This window comes from Vanessa atalanta, chromosome 15 (genome assembly GCF_905147765.1).
Source record: "Vanessa atalanta chromosome 15, ilVanAtal1.2, whole genome shotgun sequence".
Taxonomy (NCBI): domain Eukaryota; kingdom Metazoa; phylum Arthropoda; class Insecta; order Lepidoptera; family Nymphalidae; genus Vanessa; species Vanessa atalanta.
The window spans coordinates 9,964,008-9,985,904 of record NC_061885.1 but is presented as its reverse complement, the minus strand read 5'-3'; the positions used below and the strand labels follow the sequence as shown (position 1 = coordinate 9,985,904).

Sequence of the window (21,897 nt, the reverse complement as noted above, 5' to 3'; positions counted from 1 at the left end):
GACGATAGACTTGTATTCTTAGTATACTGAGTTTCAAATTAATATACAGTTGCGAACTACACGTGTATATATTGTAACCGCAACAACTGTTGACGCGGATCATATGTTTTAGCTGAATGGATCATTAATTTAACTCACAAGGCTCAGAGTCTACAACGTAACTCACGTTGCTGCTAAGCCTGAGGTCACAACATAATCTTGCGACTAAGTTAACTAATACGAATTCATTTGTTCAATGTAGAAACATTTATGGATAGTTCGTTTAACACAACTAGAGCGATGATTTTTTAAATTAAACAGATGAAAATGCATTGACCCAAGAAACGATGGATGGATTGTGTAAAAGACGATATGGTTAGAAAGAATGTTACTTGTGAGATGACGTCTGACAGAGAAGTATGGAAGAAGAAGACATGCTGCGCCGACCCCAAGTAAATTTGGGATAAGGGCAGGAGGATGATGATGATGAGATGAAAATGCATTGGTCTATTTCAGGTTCAAACTTGAGATCTTTGGTTAAGATTGACGTATTTTAACGGCTCGCCTTACTATATCGAAAAAGAAGAACAGGCTTAAGTAACTCAACGGTTTTTTTTGTGTCTAAGTTCGGAATTTTCAATTTAAAAATGAAATAGTATAGGAAACGATCGATTTAGTCTTAAGGTATGCGATCCATAAAGTCTTACATGAGTATAATTACAAAAGAAGCAAATAATAAATTATTTATAACAATAAAATAAAGGCGCTTAAAAAACTAGAAACGTAATACTTAAGTAAATAAGAAATAATTAGTTGAGTATAAGCTGTGACTGGAAAAAAGGTTATTTGCAAATTTTGGTAACCAAAAGTATCTGCAATGAACTCAAGTTTTGTATAAAAATATAACAATTGCGTTATTTATGGTAAAAATTTCATAAGATAAATTCACTAAACGTGTATTTTGTGTGCACTTTTCTTGAATTTGTGTTATTTATTTCGGTTCCCTTGAGCAGTAAACTTGTGTACGTGACTGAATTGAAAATAATTCGAAAGATGAATACTCATGACTACGCTACTTTGGTGTACGACGTTCGCGGTTCATTACACTATATACTAAAATGACTTATCCATAATGCACCATTAGCCAAACATATTATTTCATACCTCCTGCAAGATTTTTTTTTGCCAAATATTTGCTTGTGATTCGTATTCGTTGAGTTATATTTTGAAATTATTTGATGATTTCGAATGAATAGATTGGTTGCTATTGTCAACGAGCATGAGGGTTTCCACAGTTACAATGAGTTATTATTGTTTGTCTGTTCATAGTAGTATGAACACTGAAACTAGTACAACCAACTCACTAATGATGTTGGTGGAAACTTAAGAAAGTTACATAACTAAACAGAGTCTAGTACAAGTCGAGTCTGCGCGTGACAGAAATTGTTTTTTTTGCTATGATTTAGGTAGGCGTACGGACAGTAGTTGCCATTGGTCATTTACGTTGGCGCTCTAAAATATTAACCATTCCTTACATCGCCAATGCACCACCAACACAACAATACTAAGTACTGCTTACAAACACAACCTTGTTACTCCTGTTACTCGACTGCATAGAGTCAATAACTCTTTTGTGGAGCAATGTCTACGGTTCTACAACAGGATCCCGAAAAGTGTTCAAAATGCCACTGTTGCCAAATAAAAAAAAAAATGATACAACGCTTGTGTGCGAAAGGTTATTATATAATTAGTAATTTCATGGTTGAAAGCACACCTTGGAAATGAAACTATCGCCCCCTGGCTCCTTCTTTTGATATTGAAAATTTGTAAATATGTAATAAAATTGTCAAAAAAAATTGTCTCGATGAGTTTTATTCGCCGTTTATCTTAGATCAGGGTATTTTCTTTTCTGAAAACTTTTCTACTGGTAGTAGTATTGTTTTTATATTGAATAAAATATTTGATTTGATTTGATTTGATTTGTGATCAGACATGACCAATCTTAACATTATACTATTCTTGGTCTTGCTTAAAATAGTTAGTAATTTTTAAAAATCGATACTCAAAAAATCTTAACACATCCAAGTGTTTTTATTTCAAATACAAAAAAAATATTTAAATACTTATGATTATAATTATCCTAAACTTATAGGTTAGAAGGTTTATTAAATTAAAACCTTAATTGAAGCATTTATCAATCTTAAAATTACTATTAACTCGTATTAGAAAATTATTCAAACCTGCGTCATGGACCGATTTGAATACGTGCGCATGTCAGTCAAATTTATATTTTAAGTAGATTCCTATTACGAATAATGTACTACATTTATAAGTCACTCTTATACATTTTAATAATCTTTCTTTTATTCATATTAAATCTGACCTTTATAACAATAAATTGAAAACTATAGCCATACACCGCAATTCTCTAAGAGACCTTTCTGTCCCTTAAAATTGGATTTTCTTTGTGGGAAAAAAATGTATTACAAAAGGACTTAATGTTTTACATCCACATAAAACATTAAGAGATTGTTTTTCCATTATGGAAAAGCATTTTCACAGAAAATCGTCTCCTTTTACGCCATATTGTATTTGGTATGACGTCACACACTGGGATTTTTAAAAGTTACGCTCGAAAACGATTCAAGGAAACTGTAAGTTTTAAAGTAAAATATTGCCACATTTTGTGAACTCAGTTTCACTAAAAGCAAACGTTATGCAATGTGACTTAATATCGTACAGACTAAAAGTCAGTTTCATCGGTCTGAAGTGACAATTTAAACTTTTATTTTCTGTACAAGAAAATATCTTTAATTCGTTTTAAAACTATCTGATGTAAAATTGTATGAGACAGTTAAATTTAGTTCGGCAAGATATATACGAGTATAATTTCCTGCAAAATTCATTGAAATCAAAGATAAAAAAATACTTAAGACCATGGTATTGTAATTTTTTAATCAAAGGTGAGATAATTTACAGTTATAATCTCCTAATTAATTATACTTCATCAACTTATAGTCTACTAGCGAACCGCCCCGGCTTCGCGCGGGTGGAATGCTGATACTAAATATACTACAGAATGTCTCAGAACGTTCACTGTTTTTCAGTTATTTGACTGTACAAGCCGCTAAATCCCTGCGTTTTAACTCTGTAATATCTTCGAAAATATTTTTTTAAATTACATGCTGGGGCAAAGGGCCATATTGATCTATATTAAATGCACAATGTATTTCAGGTACTAAATTGGATAATTATTGCTGTATTGCTTAAAATCGCTTCGAAAATAAGCCATTATTTCTCGTAAACAGTAAAGTATAAAAAATGGTTATGTGGGCCATCCCTAAGAGATAGACATATACCATTGCGGACTTTTTTGAAGACCCTTTTAAGGTGTACAATACTGTAGTACATTATTTTGATCTATCTCGTTCTGTCAGCATTTGCTATGTAAACGCAAAAAATGTGTTTAATTACGACATCACTTCAGAAACCTCTAAAATTATCAGTGTTTCTCCACTATATTGTGCATGTGCATTATACATATAAATCTTCCTCTTGAATCAATTAAAAAAACCGCTTCAAAATCCGTTGTGTAATTTTAAATATCTAAGCCTACATAGGGACAGACTTTGTTTTATACTATGTAATAATACAATTACAAACGGAAAAAAGGCAATGCGATACGATATCATAACTTGGAGGACTTGAATAATCTATGGATTCGCGAAGAAATTGCGTTTGAATGTTGGCAAAGCTACCGTTGGAACTAAAGCAGAATTAAAATAGATATACATACATATAACTATAATTAAGTGAAACAGTGTTTCTATATGACATATTAATCAAAAACTATTTATAGTGCACAATAATACAGAGCTATTATCCAATACCAAGGAAACTTTAATCGTTAAAAATTAGTTTATATCTTTATTCCTTCTTCGTTTCGAATATAATATCAATCAAATTCTAAATTCAAAAGATACTTTTCCAAATGTAGAATCATATTCGAATCTACACGTTTGTACCTAGAAAATATTTAAAGTGTACCTAACGGTATCATATTGGATTTAAATAAATTAGTACCCAATTGCTATATACTTTGATGGGGTAACAATGGATAACGTCTCGTATTCTCTATGTCACTTTGAAGAGACCTACACTATCAGACAGACGGTCGCCAAGCCGAAAAACCTTTCGAATTTATATATAACCTTGAATATTTCTTCTAACTTGCATATGATTTAACCGGTTATTAATAGTATAAAATTCATCTTTTGTGTGATGTATAGCTCTAGTATAATTTGGTACATGGTATAGTTACCTTGAACACTAGTTTCTCTAATAGCGCGTAAAGTTGATGTCTTTTCAGTTGAGTTGGATTGCCGTCTCATCAGACCATGAGTTAAAGAAAAAGAAAACCCTATAGAGAATACACTTGTTTTTTCCAACGAATTGTTTAATTATATTATTTAAAATATATATTTTTAAAATAAATAATAAATAAATATTGGACAACATCACATACATTACTCTGATCCCAATGTAAGTAGTTAAAGCACTTGTGTTATGGAAAATCAGAAGTAACGACGGTACCACAGACATCTAGTCCACTACCCAAGACAACATAGAAAACTAATGAACTTTTTCTACATTGACTCGGCCGGGAATCGAACCCGGGACCTCGGAGTGGCGTACCCATGAAAACCGGTGTACACACTATTCGACCACGGAGGTCGCCAAAATACACGACTGTGGCGGAGTTTTAATGAAGAGGACATTTTCACGAGTACTTCAGAATTGTAAAATATCATCCGATCCCTTCAAACAATTGCTTCCATTGAATACGAAATAATTGACAACAGATATATTGACTGAAATCGATTTATTTACTTTGTTTCCAATATTCTATTGAAGAACTTAAACAATACAATTACTTGAGGAAATGTTGTGTTTATATTTAAGTTTAAATTTAAATCAGGTCAAAACATTATTCAAGTAGAAATTTCTCAAGGAGTTAGCAATTAAACTTAAAGCTAACACCAAAATTCAATAGTAAATCTTTTCCATTAATTAAATGACATATATATTTTAATGAAATAAAATAAAATCTTTATTTATTCTGATTGAAAATTTTGCTCCATCAATAATAAAATATATCAATTAGAGATCTTTTTGTTTTAAATAAAATAGTACCAGAGTAGTTTTGATTTTGCAGAGTTGAATATTTGGTAGTATAGGTATAACCTTAATTATTGTTGAATTTACATGCCATAGATTCTATCTGAAACACATGCCAAGAAGGACAAGGTTAAGTAAAAATAATTATTCAGTATAGAAACGTCTTTGTTTATTGATTATGAAAAGTCAACCTTAGCAGCTCAGCAGAAGACCTTTTATACTAATGACTATAGCCATATTAATATTAATTAAATGTATTAAGTAATAAAAGTAACAGGCTGTCAATGTTCCCTGCTGTGCACAAATATTTTCCGGCATGTTACGTCATACTAAATGGATTACTAAATGTAGCCTTACTTTGTTTATTATCAAATCATACCGGTTGTAATTGTATCTGTAATAAAAAACTGAAACGAACAAACTATCTCTTATTCCAAGTTATGTCTTTGTGACATTTGCAATAGAAATACTCGGAGTTGTAGTGCAAAAACCTTCGATAAAACCTCACCTCTTTGCCTGCTTTGGTGACTGGCTGGATCATTTTTTTTTTTCGCAGATGATCGGAATTGCGATCAAACGGAACGATATTTCTAGCATTCTTATAGATTCCATTTGTGTACAATTAAGGACGTTAATAATTATTATGTAAATAAAGATTGTATTCGTAATATATTCGTCATTCTGTTCAATTCGAATCAAAACAAAATAGAATAATATGTAAGTCTTCTTCAGAAATTTCCTCACAATTGTTTCAATTGAAAACGTTACATTATACTCATCCGAATAAAGAGATATCATAAAAAAAAATTCAAACTGCTATTTTTCCTGTTAATATAAATAAATCGATAAAAAATATTAAGCATGGTTTCGGTAACAACTAGCTAGGGTTGTCACCTGCAAAAACGCTTCAGTAGTGCTATTCTGTAAGAGATGTGGAAAATACGCTATGTTGATGCGATCACCACTGCGCTGCTGTAAAGGTATAATTTAATAATAATAAATTTTGCAGTTTCTCTTATTGCACGATCTTGTGCATAGCGTCCTTGTTACGAGCATAATATTCAGCCGTGGTACTAGTAACAGAACTTAAAATTTACATATTTCATTTTGTAGTAAATATTTCGAACGATCGTATAGGTATTCCATAGAAATTTAAGCATCTTATACCTGCATCATCAAAGCTATACAATTTCACTTGAATTATTAGGAAAAAAAATACTACGAATCCGTCGTATTGGTATAATATTTAAACTTCTAATCCTGTAAAATATGTGGTTCTTGGGGAAAGCAACACGAATCGCTGTACTATCAATACAAGAGAATAACATTTTTGTAATATATATTTTTTACTTTATCAACATAATTATCTTTACCGTGTAATCTGCATTTTGACACTTTATTATAAAGAAAACAATTGTGTTATGTTCTTCTATATATTTAATTTTTTTTTACATTACATTAGCAGCCTGTAAATTTCCCTCTGCTACGGCTAAGGCCTCCTCTCCCTCTGAGGAGAAGGTATGGAGCAGTATTAGTTGGTGAAATACACATGTGGCAGAATTTCGTTGAAATTAGACACATGCAGGTTTCTTCACGATGTTTTCCTTCACCGCCGAGCACGAGATGAATTATAAACACAAATTAAGCACATGAAATTCAGTGGCGCTTGCCTGGGTTTGAACCCGAAATCATCGGTTAAGATGCAAGCGTTCTACCCACGGGGCCATCTCGGCTCATTTCATATATTTAATATATGAAAACATATTTAGTATTTATTTAATGGAATTGTAAAATATGACCAAACTTAAAACGGACTTTACAGACCTTTTAATCTAGAAATAAATATTTTCTTTTTTTTTACTGACAACCCTAGTAAGATCACAGCAAAAATATTCATTGAAAAACAAAAAACTGAATATATGAATACAAGTGGTCGACTTAAATTTACATTCAAAAACTGTCTTTGAAAAACATGAAATTCTAATATATTTTTTATATAAAAATAGCCATGATAGAAAGATATACCATAGAGACAAATAGAAATCAGTCAGAATTGCCAGTGTATATTGTTGACAAGGGTGACCATATTATTAATAAATCATTTTAGTCATATTCCCAAAAATAAATTTATATTAAAAAGAATATGTTTTAAGGTTTTTGTGTGAGACGAGCTTCTTTGAAGAAGTATTCTACTATTATATAACCCAAGTAAATTCAAAAGTAATATAATAATTTTATTTGTTATTTATTTATATAGGTAGTCGGTATGACAAGGGCAGGTCGTATGTGATACCCAATGCTTATAAATACAGCGTTGTAAGAAATATAAGCTAATACAATCTTGGAAAGTTATGATGTCCTTAAAATTATACTTATGATATTAATAAAAAAAAAAAACATTCTATTTGTCAGTTTAATGTTTTTTTTTTTTTGAGAAATTTGTGCAAAGTATTAAAATACACAGTTATATAAGCCTTAATATTTCTCCACGCATGTCTCAAAATAGCTGACGAACAATATGTAAATCATTATAACGACGACAGGAACATTTCAAGATAAACCAATCCTGACGTCGCAATATTATGTCAAATATTTATAACTCAGACTCACAACAAAGTTTTACTCATTGAATTATAGACCTAATACATATGAAGATAGAGGCGTGTAACGCGTGTACATAATATCATGAATGCAATTTCGAAATGGATATATTCGTCTAAAACAGTATTGAATAAGAATGCAATTTGAAATTTGTACAGTGAAAAGCAATATTAATATTTGAAAACATATATGAGTTTACTACATAATAAGTAGGTTATTTTATTATTTTTTTGTTCTAATAGCTAATATAAAACATTTCGGAGATGATTTCATAATTTAGTAAAACAAAATAACCCACCGTGTTTTTTATTTTTGTGCCGCTATTAGAACCATTCTCATATTGACACTGCAAGATATGTTAATCATTTTCAACCAATGGTGGTGATTCGGACGCCAATTATGAGAACTTACATGGTGTTTCCGTAATTATTCTATAGCCTGTTCCAATGGAAGTAGGAAAAAAGATAAACAAACCTTAGATTTACTTATTTCATGCGATTTGATAATAACTCCGCTATATTGTGAATTACTAAGAGAAAAACTGTGAACGTTGTTTATAAACACATTCTGTAGTATATTTAGCACTAGCATTGTGCCTGTGCGAAGCCGGGGCGAGTCGCTAGTTTAACAATATAACTTTAGAGAAATTGCCAGTCTATTACACCAGGCAGCAGTGTAGTATGGTTAGAGTCGTCTTCGGATCTCACTTGTGTTTTGTTGTCAACCGACCGAAAAATACGAAGGAAACGGTTTTTGGCTTGCAATTTTGTAAAGTCAACAAATATGAAATTTTGAAGATAAAAATATACAACGGCAAAAATTTGTAAAACGTAATTTTATTTAGTTACATATACGTATTGAATTCTTTAATATAATCAATGAGAAAAATCATTCTTTACAAAACAATGTAGCTTATCATTGTTATTTAATTAATAGTGGAAACGTTGTATTTTGAGTTACATATACAAGATGTACTCGTGAGATTTGTTGCATAGATAACTGCATATCCAAGCGTTATGAACATGTAAACGGAATTCCTTTTCAAATGGACTTTCCTACATTGCCCTCATATGTATAATTATATTACATTATTATTAGATAGCCATTCTGACTTAAAACGGGAGAAATATTAATATTGTGGCAACAGCAGTGTGAAATTTAACTCATCCAGGGACTCAACTAAACACTAAAAACTCATTAAAATCGCTCCAACTTAACGTATACTATGCTACTAACGCTAACTGCATAAACTATGCTTATAATAATGTCTCATATGGGGATGAGATATTATTAAAAGAATAGTTTTTCGATTCGTTTATTATATTCAAACTATTCCTCGCAAAAATAAACCGTAACTTAATAACTGAGGATCAACTCTACTTATATGTATACGAACCAATTTTAACTGATACCTGATACATCGTTCCGTTTCTTGTACAAACATACCACATCAACTGAAATTGACAAGCACTTTGAAACAAGATGGCGTCTTGACAGTTCTTAGTAGAGAAAAATAATAACGAAAAAGGCAATTGTCCAGCGGGCAGGAGGAGGATAAAAAGTAAACTGTGTGCAATTTCTGAATATATTTATTTGCCAAATATAATTCAGATCCGTTCAGCTGTTCTGGAGCTCTCTCCAGTTGAGTTGCATACATACATCCATCCAAAGTTTTGCATTTTTAATATTAGTTATATTGGTAAGGTTTACTAATTGTGTACAATTTTATAGCAAAAAAAAAGAAATTATAGTGAGGAATAAAGTGTTTGTACCGTTGCCCGTTGTTTTCGGGAAGAGAAGGTTTATTTAAAAAAAATGATCCTCAATCTGAAGTAGAAGAAGACGAATACAACCACAATGTATTATTTTATTCATTCAACATTATTTTAAGCAATGAACGTTTCATTTCACTCAAACATTCGATTAGATTACAAATGTAACACCCGTATTTGACATTGTACTCGTTTAAAGTAATATAAATCGATATTTATAATATTGACAGTTTCATTTACTGAAAAAACGGTACTCGCTTAGATTATGTAAATGTTTTATTAATGTGCAATACTACTTTTCATACATGCATCGCCATTGTCTAAGTAATTGGAAAAATTGCAATAAATTTCTCCTCCATTCATATCAATATACTTAATATCGATTCTAATTAAATTGAAAATGTGTTAACAATTAGCGAATTGCTTCCTAATGACTAGTAATGATAATTATTTGTCTCACAACTTTTTAATTTGTTAAAGAAAATGATGGTTATGGCGTATATCAATAATAGTTTCAACCAATTCGATAAGTGTACTATGAAGTATTTTTTTTAAAGAAACAGTAATTTAAACTGAACTTATTAAACCTGCTAGGTGTCCGACAGTCTCATTTCTCTTCATTGAATGGTTTCGCACTTGTGGTAATAAAAAGACTCCGAGTTTACTTTAACAGTTTAAAGGCGAACTAATGTAGAGATACGTGCAAATTGGATTGAAACGACTGTTCGTTGCAGTTCGCACTCGTGTGGAAAATTTTACTTCTGAATTTTAAATGAAAAGAAAATTGTTTTTAGTTTAGAATACCGTTCGTATACGAAAGACTGGAATATCTTAACTTTCAAATCCTTATCTCGAGGGATTAAGAGCTAATAGGTGTTTGGAATGCAAATGACGAAAAACTAGGGCATGCTAAGAATAAAATGGCATTAATGATTCACGAAGGAAAACCGCGATCTATCCATAAAATAGAGTAGCAAAACGTGAACCAATCAGCGTGCTTTCATATGTTCCGCAAAGAATTCTTTGTTAGACAAGAATTTCTCGTGTACCGTGAAAATCAAACTGGGTATAACCCAGTCTTTGGATATTTCATTCAAAATACTATCAATTTGTATGGTTGTATTCAAGTACCACTTGTACTTGAATGATTGTTATATAAGGAATGTTTTAAAATTCTAACAAATTTTATGGACAAATATGTCTTCTATATCTTGAAGGCTTAATTTGACGGTCTGGAATTCGGAAGTAGAATAGTAACAGATCTATAATATAACTAACCTAGTATACTATTACTATGAATCAGTAGCATTTGTTTCTTTGGTTGCGTTAATAGTTATATGTATTAGAAGTTATTGATCCATTTACAGAAAAAAAAATTGCGTTCGATAGTCCAATTAAAAGTCGTCGCAATAACCTCAAAAACTAATGAACGTGTTTTTATACAGTTTTCAGCAATGGACGTAGTTATTAATTTTTTTTCTTTTCATGGTATCGGTAGGTGGACGAGCAAATGGGCCACCTGTGGTAAGTGGTCACCACCATGCATAGACAATGGCGCTGTAAGAAATATTAACCATTCCTTACATCACCAATGCGCCACCAACCTTGGGAACTAAGATTTTATGTTCCTTGTGCCTGTAGTTACACTGGTTCACTCATACTTCAAACCGAAACACAACAATACTGAGTACTGCTGTTTGGCGGTAGAATATCTGATAAGTGGGAGGTACCTACCCAGACGGGCTTGCACAAAGCCCTACCACCAAGTATATTCACGAGGAAGTTTTAGCTGTACAATTCATTAAAGTTATTTATAAACTGGCTGAAATAAAATGATGATAATTGAAGATGTTGGAAAAATAATGCAGAATAACAGAAAGACTGATGAAGCTAGTGTACACTAGCTAACAGTGTACACTAAATAACAATACATTACTACCCATATAGTAGTATCAGTTAACACGGTTGTTACGCTTGGAGTAATTTAAGTGCGAGTTGTTGCATATATGGTTGATGAAGAACGTTTGACAGGCTTCATCTCAGCTGTCAAATTAAACTCATTCATTATACGGGGATTAGAACAAACCGACGTATAGTCTATTCCGATGGAAGTAGGAAAAAAGATAAACAAACCTTATATTTACGTATTTCATGCGATTTGCTAATAACTCCGCTATATTGTGAATTACTAAGAATTTATAATTAATATACCTTTATTTATTATTACAACACTATTACACTTAACTACTTATTTCCACTTTAATTTAACTTCCAGTTTCGACGACGTTCATAACGTCATTTTTTCGTAAATCCATAATAAATATCATAGATTAATGAAGCTCTCAACCAATGATATCGCGTCAATTTGCTATCAAATGTTGTTTATTTGACTTTTTTCCTGTTATGGTTGGAATGGAGTATAATTCACTGACAAACCCATGTACCCATGTAATAACATAACCTTTATACTAAAATAAAACACCAATCGACTATACAAACAAAAATACTTTTAGCTACCGTTCTTTACCAAGCCAACGAGCAGAATACCCCTTAGCCGCACACCGTACACCGCCTTATAAAGTTTTTTTTTTATATAATATATATATGAGTTTACTAAATATATTATAATACGTCGAATGAAACTTTCTGGTCTCCTCATGATGTCTTTATCGTAAGCTATAAAAAAAAGAAAAGTAAAGTAAAATATTTTCAAAGTCCCACTGTTAGGCAAAGGCCTCATTCCGATTTTGAGGACAAGGTTGTGCAAGTAAATCGAAGAATTCAAGATAACATGAAACACTGTTTGAAAACATAAATGTTATTATTATTATTTGTTTTGTATCTGGAATCCATCTTGAGTCAAGCACCGACCTTTCTGTCTTAAATCAGCTTTTTCTACTTCCTCTCCGTTAATGGCGAGCCCTTGCTTGCTTTAAACTTGTTACTATGTTACGCACTAGGTGACGTTTTGTCATTATAGCGTCGTTACAAATTGCCAGATTGCCATTGATTGACAACTTGTTAGAATCAATCGATGGAATCGTAACATACTCGTTGGTATTTCGGCGTTTTCCTATTCTACAAACGCCACGATTCGCCGACACTTTCCACGACCGATTCCAGTTTAAGTTGGATTGGAATAAAATCAGGATCGTATCGTAAACGATATGTACGATATAAATAAGTAGAATTGGACCTTAGTTACGATTAAGCAGAGGTTAGTGTTTGTGAAGAATAGTCAAACTTGGATCGGAATAGATTCTGTATCGTATCATTATTGTTATAAGGTAGTAGAATACAGTACATACAGTTACATTTACACTACAGTATACAGTACTAATGACAGCGCGCCCCACTTCTTTTTCTCGCTGGTAAAACGCATTACGCGTATCCCCCGGACACGGATGCCTAGTGCGCACTAAACAACCAGCGGTACCCTCGCCGTCTTTTCGGTATACGCTATAGGATCGCTTTCGCATGCTACCGTGACGAACGCGCCCTTTCCACGTCAACAATTAATAATGTTTATTAGAATGTAAAGCGAGTTAGAATATTTTGCTCGATTACGACCAATAAACAAACAATATTTTATTTTATAAACCCAAAACATTTATTGATATATATTAATAAATTCAGTTTTAATAAAAAAATTAAAATCTTTAAACGTTAATTCAAATGTACTTCAAAATAATTTAATTTTGCTTAATATTGCGAAATGTTTATCAAAAACATTTTTTAATAAAATTTATTAATTTCGTAATTTCAATTATTACTCCAAATAATAATTCTTTATTAATTTCACCAATTATACAATAAGTATCCCGAAATCGCTATAGTTATTAAATTAAAGCGTTAGAGATTTATTATTAAAATAGTATTTAAATTATTATGAACAAATACGTATTTTTTTATGATGGGAATGAATAAAGACAATTTTAAGTAAAATTTTATTAGAACTGAAGTTTGTAACACATATTAATAATCAAATGACGTAACATTTTAGTTGAGGATTTCGGGAATAACCACAGGGACAGGCACAATAGGAGCTACGATGATAGGCTCCGGCTCGATGATCACAGGAGCGACATTAACAGATTCGGACTCGACATCTGATTCCTCGGGGATGATCACAGGAGCGACTATGATGGGTTCAGGTTCAGCGGCGGATTCCTCGGGAATAATGACAGGAGCAACGATTACTGGGTCAGTCTCGACATTGACTTCCTCGGGAATAATAACAGGAGCGACGATTATTGGATCAGTCTCGACATTGACTTCCTCGGGAATAACAACAGGAGCGACGTTTATTGGATCAGTCTCGACATTAACTTCCTCGGGAATAATAACAGGAGCGACGATGACTGGATCGGTTTCGTCGATTGTGTCCTCAGGAATGATTACAGGAGCCACAATAATAGGATCAACTTCGGGATGATCGACGAACACGGGTTTATCAGAGCCTGTCTTAATGTTAACGATGATCTGGACTAAAGGTGAGTTCACAGGCGAGGGAACGATGGCTGGTCCAACTGAGATGGGTTCGTAATCACCTTCCACGATTGCGGGTCCAACGGAGATAGACTCGTTTTCAATAACTTCAGGTACGACGATGCCGGGTACAGCGAATCGCGCAGGGCCAGCAACGGCCACGGCAATGCAAGCGGCAGCAATCAGGAAAATTTTCATTTTTACTGTAAAGAAAATATTAAAGGTGTAAATGGAATCCGCCTGGAATAAGGCCTTTACTCTGTTTGAGAAGATGATCTTATTCCACCATACTGATCCAATGTGGATCAGTACACAAGTGGCAGATTATCATCTGACACATGCGAGTTTCCTCACGATGTTTTCCTTCACCGCCGAGCACAAGATGAAATACAAATACGACAGTAAAAGTAATAAAATAAGCACATGAAAATTCATTGGAGCCTGTTCGGGTTTGATACAATTCATTGGGATCTACAATCTTTGGTCAAGATTTAGGTTCAACAAAGAAAATATAAAAACAATTTACTTTTTTTGTTATTGTTTTAAGACATTAATTATTATTCGAGTTCAAATATTTAAAATTATTATAAAACACTCGATATGGTTTTTATTTTTTTTAACTAAAAGTAAATAAATTTAATATTTAAAAAAAAATAAAAATTTAAGGACTCACTCTGTGTTGTTTTGCAATGTTTGAAAACTATAGATGCTTAGACAAATGGCTAGAGTTTTATACTTAATTTTATCTCAATTTGATATTGTAAAAATAATAGATAAAATTTTAAATAATCTTTATCATATAAGCGTAATCCCCTATACAGAGAATTGAGATTATAGGCTACAAGTTTTCTCGTAATTATAAGCATTTTATCTAAGGTTTTTAGAAATAAAGTTAAGTTTAGTTCTAATTAATATTAAAATACTATTTGTCTTTATGTTTATAATTTTAGAATTACCTAATATGATCCTTATAATTATAATATGTAAAACAAGAGTATATAATATTAATATAGTATGTTAAATATATTTTTTGCGACATACCTTATATTTTCTATCGTACAGATTTGTCTTCGGCTGCATGTTAAAGCGCGCCCTTTCACCAAAATTAACATCGGTATGCATCATTTTTAGTGAGTGACGCTCGATGTATTTGTGTGCGTGAGACGACTATTAATAGATTTTATGTATAAAGTTATTTTAACTAAAACGCCGTCGATTTGAATTGTAGATTTTAAATTTAAACGCCTTTAAATATATCTTTATAAAGTTATAGGGTCGGTAATTGAGTAGGACTATAGTCCAATATTTGCAACAACACACGTACACACATTAACACATGGGAGATATATAGGGTAAACGAAAACCAAAGGTCAGTGTAGCATCATCATCTTCATCGGCAGACAACAATAGTAATAGTTATAAATAATAATTATTTCCCTAAATTTATATACATGTTTGGATAAAATGTGAGTGTGTGTGTGTACATTAGTATGACGTGTGGCGAGTGTCAAGCGTAGCTGTCACGCACACTAAGCTAATAAAGTTGGCACGTTTGGTTTAATTATTTGCTAGTGTGACGCTCTATATACCTAGATATATAATAGGTATTTTTACACGACTATTACTTTATTGCATATTTTTCCGTATTTTACTTTCATTTGACGTTTTATTTAATTATATTCCTTACGTTACCTTTATCTCAATTTACGCTAAAAATAAATGAAAAACGGAATCGTGAACAGATCGTAATACCACTTACTAAAATATACAAGCTGAAACCAATCGTAAGCTTAATAGAGTTTTTATTAATCCGATGTAAACATAGCCCTTATACTTAAGGACATAAAGGTTATAATCGAATGTTATCATTTATATTCTCGATTCGTTCTGAAGCTTTAACCCAAATTCGAATTGGTTTATAAGCGTGTTTTATTTTGCAACATTTTTTTTTTTAATTTTAAAGTTCAACGAGCACATCAAGATTAGGAAAAAATGTCGTCAAAGTATTTAGGTTGCATTTATTTCTCGCTTTGCAAACACGCTAAGTTGTATTTTGTACTTTTATCTTTTAGCGTTTGAAGCTGAGATTATCTTTTTTTTCAGACTGCGAATTACTGTTGACTACCCTTTACAGTGTCTCTGGACGGGGAAGCAAGTCATATATATTCAAACCAGACGTTGGGACCTCACTTAAGGGCTCAGAATACGTGCGTCCTAAGGGTGCTTCCTGTGAGGCGGATCGTCATTGTCAGTTATTTTAGGACCTTGTATACGAAAAAGATAACTAAGTTCATAAGTTTAATGATATAATGTTTCTTTTAAGGGATAATGAGAGACAGGTTAATTCAGCTCTTTCTCAAATTATCCAAGAAAGTACGTGATAACTTAAGCATCGTGACGCAATCGTCTGTTGTGTTCTCCAGTTTAATTTTTAAATTCAAATAATTTCTTTAATTTTATTTTATTCCTATTTTAAATGTACAGTCAGACAAATCCCAATCCACCTTGCATTGACTTAAACGAGCTTGATCTTGCAAAATACATTGGTATCAATATTATCCTACCACCAAGTAAAATATACCTTCTAATTTTAAGTGTTTAAAAAACGAAGTTTTGGTTAAAATGTTAAGACGTTATTTTTTATAAAAGCATACCTATGGATGTGCTTGCGGTATAATGGATTTGCAATGCTCCCGAGGGAAGAAGTTTGCTGTCCTAATGCCGGTGTCGTGCAATCGATGGCCCTCTAAGGGGTGCCCGTTTAGTTTTACAGATGTTCGTTCGAACACAGAACTAAGCTCAAGGGTCCACAGAAGTGCAGCTAAGACGGTTTACGCGAGGGCTTAAATGGCTAAGAATTCTCACTAACATATCTTCCAACGCCCGGTGTCTTATTGACTAATATCTGCTTGAGTAAAAATTGTATCTATCAAACTTTCCTTTTAACTTCACTTGCCACACAAGTCAATCAGAAAGGTACTATCCACTCATCAAATTCTACCGCCAAACAGCAATAAGCATCGTTGTTTCTAGTTATATAGGTAATTGAACCAGTATAAGTATCTACAGCCAGAACGGACATAACATCTTAGCACCCAAGTTTAATGGATGTAAGGTATGGTTAATATTTGTTATAGCACCAGTGTCTATAGGCGTCGGTGACCTCTAACCATCAGATCTCCCATTTACTCCTGCATAACAGAACATACTAAAGGGTGATTAACTTCGTTATAATAGTACTACGTGAATTTATCTAAAATTAGTGGTACTCTAATATTTATTAGAAATAAGTACTATGTGAATTTATCTAAAATTATTGGTAAAAAATACTCTAATGTTAAAACACAAAATTGTTCACAGTTACCTATAACTCATTAACATGAAATATATTGTTGCAGTTTTTGTATACATGTTTTAACACTTGCGATATTAGAGTATCAGTAACATTAAGCTGACTGTACATGTAGATTTACTGCAAGAAATTACCGGAATCATTGTTTCATCGCATTGCTTAAAAGATGTGAGAACATAGGCAGACGTGAAAAAACTCTTTATTTTGAAATATATATATAAAGTACCGTCAAGAATTTTAATAGCTTAATTAACTATAGGTATCATTTCTAATCAAAATGAAAAAGTTATTCAAATTAAGGTTTTTTTAATAAAATAGGTGAAACGAATACTAGACTGTAAGAAGTTTTAATGATGTATCGAGCATATCCAATGCGCCACTAACCTTGGGAACTATATTATCATGTCCGTAGTGTCTGTAGTTACACTGGCTCACTCATCCGAAATACGGACCGCAGCAATATAGAATGTTCCCGCTTAGCGATATAATATATGACGGGTGGATGGTACCTACCCAGACGGGCTTGCACAAAGCCCTACCACTAAGTACCTCAACCACTTATTCTATCGCTAAACTTAGTATTGATGTATTCCGTTTATGTATAAATACTTATTTTTTAACACTTTCATAACATGTGAACTTACCTTTAGTACGATAATTTCAATTTAAAAATATATGACCTCTTTTATTATTTATTCTCAGTAAATAGAATTTGTAAAATTACCGAAGAAAATATTAGAGATATGATAAAGTAAGATATAACTAGACTAATAAATATTTATTACTAGCGATCCGCCCCCGCCTTCGCACGGATGCAATGCTGATACTAAATATACTACAGAATGTCTCAGAACGTTCACAGTTTTTTAAGTCATTAGACAATACACACCGCTATTCCCCTGCGTTTTCAATCTGTGATATCTTCGAAAATATTAATATAAATAACATGCTGTACTGGGCCATATTGATCTATATTAAATGCACAATTTATTTATGGTACTTAATTGGATAAGGATTAATGCTGTTTAAAGTCGCTTCGAAAATCTATCTCTTGATCTATCTCGTAGGGTTCAACCAACGGTTGAAACGAAAGCGAAAAAAAAAGTGTTTATTTACGACATCTCTTTAGAAATCCCTAAAATAAACAGTGTTTCTCTACTACATTGTGCGTGTATTATACATATAAACCTTCCTCTTGAATCAATCTATCTGTTAATAAAAACCGCATCAAAATCCGTTGTGTATTTTAAAGATCAAAGCATACACAGGGACAGACACCGGTAAACGACTTTGTTTTATACTATGTAAAGATAATGATACTAAATTGCCCTTCATTCCAGTAGTTTCATACTGTAGTATACCGCATTTGCCTTAAACCAATTTCGCTCTCGTGTGTGAGAAATAGCGTACAATAATAACCACTGGTTATCATTGTAAAAAAATAAATAATTTATTTTATTTTATCTATGTGTGCAATAAAACAGAGAAAATTAATATATGTGCCAACCATTTGCCAAAACCAAATGGAACAACCGCTTCAACGGAGGATCCTTCAGACTAACAAGAGTTCTTGCCTCGTAATGAGATACTTATGGCCTGTTACTAGTACATGCGGAACCAACTAAACTAAGTGATAGTGTATGAAAGGTGGTTAAATGATGTTTTATTTATGTACAGATTATTATGTATGTACTGATGCCTTGAACAAGTTTTGCCATTACAGCTTGTTTCAAAACCTACCCAATACAGCATGCACTATAATAGTGTGTGTGCACAAATACAGATGCAATCATCATTAATTCTTTCCTATAATCCAATTTGTTGACAATTCTGATTCAGGACTAATAGTTTTACATTCAAGCCGAGAGCGTAACAATACCAAATTTCATTTCGGCGAATGTGAATAGGATTTTTTTAATCGCATGAACCGAGGATCGTTACAGGAGTTCGTTACGTGAAAACGTATAAGTTTGACCCACACAAGTGGCGCACGTAAACGCAAATATACTTGCATATAATAATTACTATTTTATACTCCAGTTTTGCTGATGTTTTTTTTTTATTGAAAAATTCGCGACTTAATAGTAAAAAGTTAAAAATAATAGAATTTATATCTATTGTTTTCTGTATTGTATTGTATTTTTTTGGAAATCAATTTCATTTTTCTCAAACTTTGTGTTTTATGTGTTTTCCGAGGCACGGGAGTGCACAAACTTTCATCATCCCAAACCCAAACGGAATCTGTGACCTTATAACCACTAGACCAACGAGGCAATCAGTTCGTGCCGTACTGTTTATACTAAATATTAACAAGAATACGATAACTATAACCTTATCATACGTAATCATCTGATATCCTGTATAAATATTATTGTAAGCAAGTTATTACATCGATTATTAAATTAGATTTCTTTGAAGTGAATTAATTTCGTGTAATCAGTAAAAATTAAAGGTCTTCGATAACATGAAAATCGTTATCAATTACTGTAATTCATATATTTTATCCTCAATTAAGTTTTGAAGATCATATTAAATTTAAAGATAAAAAAAAACATACAAACAATACAATAAAAAAAATATTAGATTTTTACATTCTGGAAGAACAAAAAAAAACAATGCGTAAACTTTTTTAATAATAATAATAAAATTATACATATGATATAATAATGGCGTGGGCAACTTCGTGCTTCGTTTTAAAAAAAAAAACTTTGTTGTGTAAGTAAGGAGATATTTTGAGAGCAGGTATAGTAGCTTTACATTTAATTCAACACTGTAACTTGACGTTTTGTAAGCCTACTTGAATAAAGAAAATTGTAATTTTGATATATAGAATAAAAATATTTAATTATAAACACAAATTAAATAAATATATTTAATATAATTGATCTCGTGATTGGCGGTGAAGGAAAACATCGTGAAGAAACCCGCACGTGTGTAATTTCAAAGAAATTCTGCCACATGTGTATTCCACCAACCCGCATTGGAGCAGCTTGGTGGAATATGCTCCAAACCTTCTCCTCAAAGGGAGAGGAGGCCTTGGCCCAGCAGTGGGAAATTAACAGGCTGCTAAAATGTAATAATGTTGATATATAGAAAATGGTGTTCATAAGAAATATGACTTTACATTTTCATCGATATCGAATCATGAACAAATTAACTACTCGGTTGAAAATATGACAAAATAAAAATATTGGTTACGAAATCTCGAACTAAAAACCACGTAATATTATGATCGATAACGACGTCAGCGGCGAATGTCAACGGGGAATAGTTGAGGACAACGCAGAAAATATTATAGACCACGAATGTCCGCTAGCACAGATGTGCTCCATAATCCATCACTCATAACGTGATGAGCATTCCGACAAGACCGCACAGAACTTGGGCGCATGACCAAACTTTACGCGCCTTTCAAACTCCGGGATGCTACTAAAAATCATAGAAATACATAATTAATTTTTTTTTTATTGATATGACCAATATTTTTATCGCAACAGCTCATCTGTCGCATTAAATGCTAGCCCATACATTTAAACGATATGCGTATTAGTGTGAGTTCAAATGTCGCTAGCTCTTTTCCCGCCTAAATAATTACCACAAATGTATAAGATATAATCTTAACACACACATAAAAATGTTGCAATACAAATACATTATCGAATAGATAAACACATCCATTAATTGGTGGAGTTATCTCGTATATACTACAGTTATTCAACGCACACAGAGACAACTAAGTGCATCCAGGTAAAGCAGGTTTTCGTAATATTATCGATACTTTCTTATTTTTTGCTTTTTATAAAACAGTACACAACAGGAATGAAAATATTTTCTAAAAATATGATATAATTATAAAATGAAAATAATGTAATAGCAATCTATATCATTTATAAAAATTAATGGATAAGAACTTGACATCAGGAATCGAGCAAATATTATCGATAAATGTATTATTACATTTATCGATAATATTTTGATGCACTTCATTGCGCAACACAACATCGAAGCGTTAAATCGTCCGTTGAAAATAAAATATCAAAATATTTAAAAATAGAACACGAATTTCACTGCTTATTAAACGAATAAAAACGTCATTTCTGGTTAATATTTATATTTATTGTTATATTTTTTTTTAAATCAGAATGATTCGTCATTTAAGACGAAGGCATACCCCGGTATCCGTACAACACTTCGTTTCAATTTTAATCACACAATCTTAATTTTTAACATTCTCATAATATATATGAAAAACTGTAAAGATATTTATTATTCTTACAATACAAAATATATAGTTCATAATATTGGAACGAAGTAGAAGGAAGAGTGGAATGGCAGAAATCGTCAAATAAGGAAAAAGCATTATGCCCCTTTAGGTGACGTTTTCTCTTAGAAAAAGAAAGAGATTCATTTAAACTTATTTTTGTTATTGATTTAATTCACGAGGGATTTTTTATGTTTCTTTTTTCATATAATTATTTTCATACGTTACTACTACGTTACTATTAATTTATTCCATGGTATTTGTTG

The 21,897-nt window shown here is 32.0% G+C and overlaps 2 protein-coding genes across 2 annotated transcripts in view; one reads left to right on the top strand and one right to left on the bottom strand.

Moving 5' to 3' along the window:
* Window positions 1–21,897, top strand: part of LOC125069451 (prolactin-releasing peptide receptor-like) — a 74,458-nt gene that overhangs the window by 35,934 nt on the left and 16,627 nt on the right. The window lies entirely within an intron of this gene.
* LOC125069552 (calphotin-like) lies at window positions 13,530–14,216 on the bottom strand. Its single transcript, XM_047679073.1, has one exon. The coding sequence runs from the start codon at window positions 14,214–14,216 to the stop codon at window positions 13,530–13,532; it is 687 nt and encodes a 228-aa protein (XP_047535029.1).

Coding starts and splice junctions, on each gene's coding strand:
- LOC125069552 (XM_047679073.1), bottom strand. CDS start 14,216: ATGAAAATTTTCCTGATTGCTGCCGCTTGCATTGCCGTGGCCGTTGCT.